The sequence below is a fragment of the Phalaenopsis equestris genome, unplaced genomic scaffold (genome assembly GCF_001263595.1).
Source record: "Phalaenopsis equestris unplaced genomic scaffold, ASM126359v1 Scaffold000002, whole genome shotgun sequence".
Lineage (NCBI taxonomy): Eukaryota > Viridiplantae > Streptophyta > Magnoliopsida > Asparagales > Orchidaceae > Phalaenopsis > Phalaenopsis equestris.
In genome coordinates, this window is record NW_018164444.1 from 55,222,427 (window position 1) to 55,233,280 (window position 10,854).

The 10,854-nt window shown below is 35.4% G+C and overlaps 1 protein-coding gene across 1 annotated transcript in view; it reads right to left on the reverse strand.

The window, feature by feature from the left end:
• Nucleotides 1–10,854, reverse strand: part of LOC110029039 — a 194,533-nt gene that overhangs the window by 152,532 nt on the left and 31,147 nt on the right. The window contains 1 exon segment of the mRNA XM_020731152.1: nt 10,249–10,649. Coding sequence (XP_020586811.1) covers nt 10,249–10,649 — 401 coding nt within the window.

The window sequence follows — 10,854 nt, forward strand, 5'->3', positions numbered from 1 at the left end:
CCCCAAAGAAATTCGAACTTACACTCAGTAGGCATGAGAGAAGCAAAGGGAGCGTGAGAGGCTGAGAGAGTGAGGTAGGGGAAGAAGAAGAAAGAAAAGGAGAAGGAGAAGAAGAAGCTTAAAGAGAAGGAAAAGAGGAAAGAGGTAGAGGAGAAGAGCAGCTCACCTGATACAATCGTTTCCCTCTGCTGATCAAGATCGAATCGAAGGGAAGAAAGCTTTAGCAGCTCCGTGGAGTGCCGCGAGCAGCAAAGGAAAGGAGGAAGAAGAAGGGAAAGCTTGATCGACTACCTAGAGGACTCGAGCAGCCCTACTAGAGCGAAGAAAAGGAGAGTGAGGCATTCGTGCCCTAACTGAACCGCAGAAGAGGAAGGAAAGCTCGTGTGGCTTTTAGGAAGCTCGATCGAGAGCAGGAAGCGGAAGGAGGCGAGCTCTCCCTGTTGTGGAACTCGCAGAGGAAGGAGGAGGTGGGCTATCCAACTTGTGTGGCTTACAGATAAAGGAGGACGAGAAATAGGGGCTCGTGCGGCTTGTAGAAAGCTCGACCATGAGCATAGATAGGAAGGCTCGTGGGATCCTTCTCGCGTGCATGAAGTTCTAGACCGCAACCCATTTCGTTCGATTTGCATGACTTAGGGCAGGCAGAGGAGAGTTTTAAAGGAAAAGTAAGAATTTATTAAGTTGTTACTAATTAAAAACAAAATTATAAACATTTCACATTAAATTGATTTCAAATTCTTAATATTTATTTAAAGTAACTGGTGAAAATGATACATCAAGAAAAGAGGGCTTTGTTGCCGAAAAAAAATTTATGTATAAAGTTCAATTTCAAAAAATTATTATTTTCTTCATTAATAATTACGATTAAAATGAAATAAAGAACCTTAAATTTAAAACTTAATTATAATTAAGTTGTTATTAATGTTAGGTGCCCAAATGAAAATTTTAAAAGCTTGCACATAAAAATTAAATTGGATATTTCTACATATATATGCATATCTGGTTAGCTCATACATATGCATATATATGCATAGTCATATTTTTTATAGGTAAATAAAGAACTTATGAACCTAATGATGGAAAATCAAGAAGCAATAAGAGAGAATATTAGCACTGAACAAAAAGTTAAATATATTTAAATTGTTATTATAGATGCATCTAATGACTAGACTGGCCTGAGAAAAAGGGTAGCAGACGCACTGTTGAGGTGTGTAATATATTCTTATTTTGCAATAGTTATGTTTATTTATGCATATTTTTAATGTTTCCCCAGCTTTTACATTAAAATACAAAAGTTCATGTTTCATTTTAAATGTTAGATAAAAATTTTCTTTTAAATGTTAAATGCAAAATAAAAATTAATAAAATATTATATATGCATGCATATGGAAGTCACCCTTTGATGGTAATAGTAGGGGAATGTATTGTAGCCGTACACGAAACAAAAATAGAAATGGTTGTGAACCTTTACGGTGGGTTGCAAAAGGCTAAACTTATATTTTTATAAAATATGTGTAGACGACGACTTTCAATTATGTAAAGTGTAACCTAAATAAATGAAAGAAAATGTAATTTATTTTCTTTACTACTCTATTTCATTGTTACCGCATTTTAACAAATATATCTTAAAAGGATAAAAATTATAATTTAGAAATATTTATCCACTTAGTAGTTTTAACTCAAACCATAGTTGCTAATATTTTTTTACGAAAAAATCAGTTTTAGATTAGATGAACCACAGAAAGTACGTGTATAGGCATCATGGAGCGCAATCTAATAAGTATTGTGGTTTAGTTTTTTTTTTTTTTGAATTTAAACGTTTAAATATGAATAATTTATAGTAAATATAAGTTTTATGAATTAGAATGACTCTTTATGTTCTAAATTTTTTTTTTATCAAATGAAACTGTTAGATAGGTTTCCTTCATCCAACCGTCAGTTCCTGCCATGGTAATTTTAAACTCACCGTGTCAGTCATGACAAAAGTGGTGTCAAAGCCCAATTACTTGTAGTAAAGAAGCGATCATAAATGAGCCATTAGAAAAACCATTAATATTTATTAAGATAATTAAAAAAAAGTTGACTAAATGTTTATGTTAGTAATTATAAATTATGTTATCTCAGAGAAATTGATTTCGATCCGGAGGATACAGATGAGAATGATAAAGAGACAATGGTTGCTGCTCTGCAAAATCGGGAGCCTCTAGCACGTACTGATCCTTCCTCAAGTGGTGTTAGCATCCCTATGGAGGCATTTACTCAGATGAAGGTCCCAGTGACACGATTTATGAAGGGCTCTCAGACCCAGGCAAGTGGTAGTAGAACAGCTCAGAAGGAAAAATATCTGAATCTATTTCAGGACATGCATCCACCACTATTTTCCGGAGCAGAAGGGTCGGTTGAGGCCGAGAATTGGTTGTTGAGGGTAGAGAAAATCATTAAGGGTTTGTCATGTCTTCAAGAGAAGAAACACACAATAGCTATTTTTGCTTTCAAAGGAGAAGCATATAGGTGGCGACAAAGCCACCTTAAAGAGAATTTTGGTGGGCGACTCAGTAGTCAAATACAGTGGGAGGTCTTTGTGAATACTTTCCGTTACTGGTTTGTTCCTCTTTCAGCCAGGAGACAGACCAGTACAGGGTGACCAATCCCTTATGCAGTATGAGGCTGAATTCATGATGTTATCCGAGTATGCACTACAGTTGATCCCAAATGCCGAAGATAAGTGTCACTGATTTCTCTCGAATTGAAGGATATCAATCGACAGCCTTTAATTTCTCTTGGCATTGAGGATTACTCGGATCCTTGGGAGAGGAAGAGGAGGATAGAGATTGATTTACTGACTACACAGAGGCGTAGATATTTTCAAAAGAAGAGAGGAGATGACAGGTCTAGATCGGGACATGCCACCTAGTCTGTTTAGTCTAGACAGTCTAGTATGAAGAAGTCTCGACCCAGCAGCAGTAGTATTATTAGTCGCATTGACAATAGTAACAGTAGCAGTAGCCGCAACAGTATGATTACTCGTGTCAAGTGTGGAAGGGCACATAAAGGAGAGTGTTTGTTGGGCACCATCACATATTTTTGGTGCTATCAGCCCGGACATATGGCAAGGTCGTGGCCTACCTTAGGACAGATACCTCAGGTTGATGTCAGGCCTAGTGCTCCAACTACTCAGAGGACTTTTGACAGACAGAGGATAGTGGAGTCGTCATGATCAACTCCAGCTCTGAGTCAAACTCGTCAGGATATGCAGCCACGAGTATAAGCACTGACTCAACACAACCAAATGATTCACCTGGCGTCATTACAGGTATTTTTTATCTCAGTAAATCTATCAAATCTTTATTTATATTACGAGACTTATGTATTTTGCTTATTATACATTTTATATCTATTCAAAATAAATTGGTTCGAACCTTACCTAATATTGGGGTATCATATTTGTTTATCTCTAAAGAATTTGTGAGCTCTAAAGAATTGAAAGCATTTAGAAAGCTCGATGTTTTACAAGTTCTTCTACTTAAAGGATTTCGCATGATGGCTGATAGAAGTTGTTGTGTGAATCTGACCATTTGTGATAGAAGCTTGAAGGCGAATTTGGTAATACTATCACTTGTCGAGTTTGAAATGATTCTAGCTAGCCAATCATTTCATAACTATTCATTGCTCTAAAAAGATAGTTAAATTTAGTATCCTTGAAGAAGAACTCAAGTTTGTGGGTGATAGAAGAGTCATTTCTATGCTAATATCCAATTTGAAGGCATGCAAATTGTTAGTCAAAGGATATCAAGGCACTTTAGCTCAAGTCATCGATATTATGAAGGAACCAAAGAAGTTAGAGGATATACCTGTAATGAAGGAGTATCCAGAAGCATTCTTAGATAATTTGTCAAGTTTGCCTCCAAGAAAAGAGATAGATTTTCTTATTGATTTAATAACAAGTACAGAACCAGAGAAGAAAGCACCTTATAGAAAGGCAATCAAGGAGCTGCAAAAATTGAAGATCCAGTTGCAGGACTTATTTGATAAGGGATTCATCAAGACAAGCACTTCTTCTTGGGAAGCTCTAGTGTTTTTTGTTAATAGGAAAGATGGGAGCTTAAGGCTATGCATTGATTACCGAGAATTAAACAAATTCACAACCAAGAGCAAGTATTCTCTGTCAATGATCGATGATCTTTTTTATCATTTATAAGGAGCTTCGGTGTTTTTCAAGATTGATCTATGCTCAGATTATCACCAATTGAGAATTAAAGAATGTGATATAAAGACAACTTTCAACACAAGATATAGGCATTATGAATTTGATGTAATGTCTTTTGGGATATCAAATGCACCTGTAATCTTTATAGACCTGATGAACATAATCTTTAAAAAAATTTTGGATAGATTTGTGATTATCTTCATTGGCGACATATTATCCTATTCTAGTGATAAGATTTATCATGCGGTTCATCTTCGCATTGTTCTGCAAACACTAAAGGAGAACCAATTATACGCCAAGTTGTCAAATTATGATTTCTGGTTGCGGAGCATAGCATTTTTGGGGTATATCATTAGCGATGAAGGCATCACAGTAGGCAAAAAAAAATTAAAACGATAGTTGATTGGCCCAGACCAACGACACTTATAGAATTTCGGAGTTTCTTGGGTCTGGCAGGTTATTACAGAAGATTCATTGAAGGGTTCTCACAAATCGCAATGCATTTGTCCAGATTGACTTAAAAGGCAGTGAAATTTAAATGGACAAATCGTTGTGAGGAAGCTTTCCAAAAGTTGAAGATGTGTTTAATGACAGTTCCAATATTGACTATCCCCTCAAGAACAAAAGACTTCAGATCTATAGTTATGCATCTTCAAGGGGACTTGGATGTGTTCTTATACAACATGGAAAGGTAATTGCTTAAGCCTCTAGGCAATTGAAGAGTCATGAAAAGAATTATCCGACACATGATTTGGAACTTGCAATGGTTGTATTCGCTATGAAGATATTGAGGCATTATTTATATGATGTCAGATGTGAAGTGTTCATAGATCACCAAAGTTTAAAGTATATTTTCATCCATAAAGTTGAGGCAAAGAAGATGGTTTGAGCTAATCAAAGATAATGTTCTATATATACAATATCACACGGGGAAAGCAAATGTTGTAGCAGATGTGTTAGGCAGAAAGGCAAGTGGTAGTGCGAGCTGGGAAATTATACAGCAAGAAGAGTTGATTAAAGATATGGAGCGTTTGCAGTTATCTGTAGTGACGGCAAATGATGAAAGTTTTGTTCTTTTAAATCAAATCTTCATTCAGCCAACTTTGAAAGACAAAATGCGAGATGCATTGCCACGTGATGCACAATTTTGAAAAACATTCAACCAGAAGAATGCAGAGCAAGTGGAGAAATATGCAATCGATGAAGAAAAATTGTTGAAGTACAAGGGTAGAATTTGTATTCCTGATGTGAATGATTTATGAAAAGAAATCCTGCATAAGGCACATTATTCCAGATATACAATACATCCAAAAAGCAATAAGATGTATCAGGAGCCAGAGTTGAAGTGCAGTGTAGCGGAGTTTGTAGCAAAATGGCCTACTTGTCATATGATTAAGGCTGAACATCGAACGTCTGGTGGGTTATTACAATCGTTGCCTATACTAGAGTGAAAATGGGAGGACATTGCTATGGACTTTGTGACAGAGTTAACCGAGACCAAGGTCGTGATGTCGTATGGGTGATTATTGATCGTTCGACCAAGTCTGCACATTTCTTGCCTATCAAACAGATAGATTTTGAGGACAAGTTGGCAAAAATTTATGTTGATGAAATTGTGTGACTGCATAGAGTCCCAAAATCTATTATTTTAAATCGAGATAGTAGATTTACATCTAGAATGTGAAGGAAGGTTCAAGAGGCTTTAGGCACTCAACTGACATTCAGTACGACCTTTCATCCCCAAAAAGGCGGTCAATCAGAGAGAACGATCCAAATATTGGAAGACTTGCTTCGACTTCGTGTCCTTCATTTTCGGGGAAACAAGAAATTGCATATACCTCTAATAGAGTTACAATAATAACTTCCATACCAGTATTGGTATGGATCCTTATGAAGCCCTTTATGGACAAAAATGTTGGACACCTCTGTGTTGGATAATAACAGGTGAAAAAAAATTAATTAGTGTTGATTTAGTTGATGAAACAACTGAGATGATCCGGTTGATTTGTGACAGACTGAGAGCAGTCTGGGATAGATAGAGAAAGCATTATTGCCCTAAGCACCGAATAGTAGAATTTGAAGTCGGGAATTTGTTTTTTTTTAAAGGTCAGCTTGATGAAGGGTGTCAAGCGGTTTGGAAAATCTAGGAAGCTGAGTCAACAATATGTTGGTCCATATGAAATCGTAAGAAAGATTGGAAAAGTGATATGCAAAATTGCACTATTAGCACACCTGTACGGGGTACATAATGTATTTCATATACTATTTGCGGAAGAATATTGTTGATAAGGCTAGCAAACTTGTTACCGGCCCCATAGATATTCAACCCGACTTGTAATTTGTGGATTAACAAGAAAAAATCACAAATTATGATGTGAAGCATCTCAGGTGCAGAGAGATTTCTTTTGTTTGTGTATTATGGAACCAAGAACTGAAAAAGATGTCACATGGGAAAAAGAATCAGAAATGAGAGAATATTCTCATTTGTTCAATTAAGGTATGAAGTTTAACCATGCACATTAAATTTTCATAACAAAATTTTTATAATGAGGGAAGATTGTAATAAAAATAAAAAAAAGTATTTTTTCTTAATATTAAAAAAAAGAATAATAATAATAATATTAAAAAAAAAAACAGTTCGTGCAGGTGTCTTTTGAACGAGGAGTTCACCACTCAAGGTAGAGTCCAATTATGGTTATTACTTTGACACCCCCTCCCCCTCATTTGAGCTCACACTCAACAGGCACGAGAGAAGCAAATGGAGTGTGAGAGACCGAGAGAGTGGCATAGAGGAAGAAGAAGTCGAAGGAGAGAGAGAGGAGGAAGAGGAAAAAGCTGGAGGAGAAGGAGAAGGAGAAGAAGAAGCTGCAGAATAAAGAGAAGAGGAAGAAGGTAGAGGAGAGAAACAGTCACCTGCTACGATCATTTTCCTCCACTAATCATGATTGAATTGAAAGGAAGAAGGCTCGAACAGCTCGGTTGAGTGTCGCAAGCAGCAAAGGAAAGAATGAAGAAGAAGGGGAAACTCGATCGACTGTATGGATGACTCAAACGGCCCTAATTGAGCGAAGAAAAAGAGGGTAAGGCATTCGTGCCCTAATCGAGCCGCACAACAGGATGGAGAGCTTGTGCAGCTTGTAAGAACCTCGATCGAGAGCTGGAAGAGGGAGGAGATGATGGGCTCTCTCTATCGTGCAACTCGCAGAGGAAGAAGGAGGCAGCTATTCAACTTATGTGGCTCACAGAGGAAGGAGGAGGAGAAAGAGGGACTCGTGGGACTTGCAAAAAGCTTGACCGACAACTTGGACAGGAAAGAAGGTTGTCGAGATCCTTCTCGCTTGCGTGAAATGCTGGAACAAAGCCCATTTGGTTCGATTCGCATGACTTAGGGGCAGCTAGAGGAGAGTTTACAAGATAAAGTAATAATTTATTGAATTATTAAGTGGTTAATAATTAAAAATGAAATCATAAACAATGTATATTAAATTGATTTCAAATTGTTAATATTTGTTCAAGGTAATTGGTTAAAAGGGTAAATCAAGAAAAGAGAACTTTTTTGCGGAAAAAAAATTTAGGTATAAAGTTCAATTTCAAAAATTTATTATCTCCTTCAAACTTAATGAATGCTAAAATGAAATAAAGAACCTTAAATTTAAAACTTATTTAAGTCACTTTTAATGTTAGGTGCACTGATGAAAATTTTAAAAGCATAGCATAAAAATTAAATTGGATATTTCTACATATATATGTATTTCTGGTTTGCTCATATATATACACACATATATATATATATATGTACAGTTCTCTTTTTTATAGGTAAATAAAGAGCTTATGAAGAGTTCTCTTTTTTATAGGTAAATAAAGAGCTTATGAACCTAATGAAAGAAAATCTAGAAACAATAAAAGAGAAGATTAGCACTGAACAAGAAATTAATTACATTTAAATTGTTATTATAAGTGCATCTAAGGACTAGACTAACCTAAGAAAAAGGAGAGCACACGACACAGTTGAGGTGAGTAATATGTTTTTATTTTGCAATATTTATGTTTCTTTACATATATTTTTACTATTTTCTCAGCTTTTACTTTAAAATGAAAAAGTTTATATCTCTTTTTAAATGTTAAATGCAAGTTCTCTTTTAAATGTTTAATGCAAGAAAAAAATGAATAAAATACCACACATACATGCATGTAGGAGTCACCCCGTGATTATACTAGCAGGGGAATGCATTGTACCCGTGCACGAAATGGAAATGGAAATGAACATGATTGTCTAGCTTTATGATGGGTTGAAAAAGTTAAATGCATATTTTATTAAGTATACGTTTAAATGATGACTCCCAATTATGAAAACTATAACCTAAATAACTAAAAGAAAATGAAATTTATTTTCTTTAATGCTCCCTTATATTGTTACCGAACTTTTACAAATATATTTTTAAATGAGAATTATTGTAATTTAGAAATATTTATTCGTTGAGTAGTTTTAACTCAAACTATAGTTGCTAACTTTTTTAGAAGAAAACCAACTGTAGATTAGATGAACCCCAGAGAGTACATGTACAGGTGTTGTAAAGCGCAAGCTGATAGGTATTGTGGTTAAATTTTTTTTATGTTTGAATGTAAACATTCAAATATGAACAATCTATTCTAAATATAAGTTTTATGAATTAGAATGACTCTTTGGTATTCGGGATTTTATTTTTTTGATAAAATGAGACTGTTAGATATGTTTCCTCCGTCTGACCGCCAGTTCCCGCCTTGAAAATTCCAAGCACACCAGGTCTCGTCATGACCAAAATTCCAAATTCCACTATTGAAGCCCATCTAGATTGCGCATGTTCGCGATCCTGCTCACCTGCTCATTCCAGCGAAGGTTTGCAGGCTCCCTTCTCTCGCAAAGGTTCTCCCGATTTCGCAAATTTTTTAAGGTTCCATCGAAGCGCCCTGAATCGAGGGGCAGTTTAGCTCCCGAGTTAGGGCTCTTGTCGCGCCTGCGTCACCCGAGATATCTAAAACGTTCACACTTTTTAATTATTTGATCACCATAATTACAATTGTCACTAAAGCTATTACTATAAAACTTATAGTGCATGTACTCAGTTTTAAATCTACTCAAATGAAAGCCTTTAGACTCAAATGTAAACCTCCATAATTCAAGTTTTTTCTGGGGTTCTGAACTATTTCTCTAGTCTTATCCACAAGAAGAATATCATCAGCGAAAAGCATACACCAAGGTACATTCTTCTATAAATTTCCGGTAAGAGCATCCATGACTTAAGCAAAAAGGTATGGGCTTAAAGTAAATCTCTGATGTAATCCAGCTGAAATAAGAAAATATTTAGTTAATTTTCCTTCTACTCGAACACAAGTAACAGCTCTAGAATACATATCTTTAATGACTTGAATGAAAGTCATATCAACACCTTTTTTTTATAGAACTCTCCAAAGGACTTCTCTTCGAATTTTATTATAAGCCTTTTCTAAATCAATAAAAAACATATGTATATCCTCCTTACTCAATTTGTACTTCTCCATCAAACTTTTCAATAAACGTATCACTTCCATAGTAGATTTGTCCGGCATAAATTTAGACTGATTATGAGAAATCTTTGTATCGCATTTTAGTCTATGTTCTACTACCCTTTACTATAATTTAAAAATATGACACATCAACTTAATTACTTAATAATTAACACACTCATGTGCATCCCTTTATTCTTAAAAATAGGGACAATAATTAACACACTCATGTGCATCCCTTTTTTCTTAAAAATAGGGACCATAATACTCTTCCTCCAATCCTCCTGAATCTTTTTAGTTTCAAAAATAATATTAAAGAATTTAGTAAGCCAAGAAACACCCAAATCTCCTAAATATTTCTACACTTCAATTGGGATAATATCAGATCCAACCGATATTCCAACCTTGATCTTTCACAAATGATTTTCTAGAAGAAAACAAAAAATAGCATGAATATAATTAATTGTGTAGCATCATTTATCTAAAAAGTATGTAACAAGAAATATCACTGAACTTACAGATTTAGCAGTTTGGAAGGAGCAGCGCGCAAAATGACCAATACTTCCTTCCAACTCCATTTGCATTTTGATAAAGGTTCAAGTCTTTGCAAAATTGATAAGCGCCATTCCCAATCTTCAATAAATTTTTGAACAGAACTGACCCTCCATTCTAAAGCCTGCCTTCCAGTTACTGGCATGCCACTGTTTAACCAGGGTTGTACTTCATCTATGTTTGGTAGATTGTGACGCAGTATATCTAGTAAGAGCCTGATAAAGGCAATCATCTTATTCCCACCCTCATATGCATTAATGAAATCAGGTAGTTCACGGTAGTTGGGATGGCTTGACGCAACATGTGTAGGCTTAACAGATATGTCATCCATATGCAGTAATGAACTAACAATGCTAATAACATAAATCTGCATCAAATAAAATGACATTAATTAGGTCACAGAAAAGTTCTTCCATTGGGTGATATGCCCTCCAGAAAAAATAGGAGACTAGAAAAGTTCTGCAAGGGATTTTTAAGCTCCATACACCACATAAAAAAAAAGAAAATAATCACACACACACACACACACTAGCACATTGAAAGGATAAAGATATAATATATATATATATATC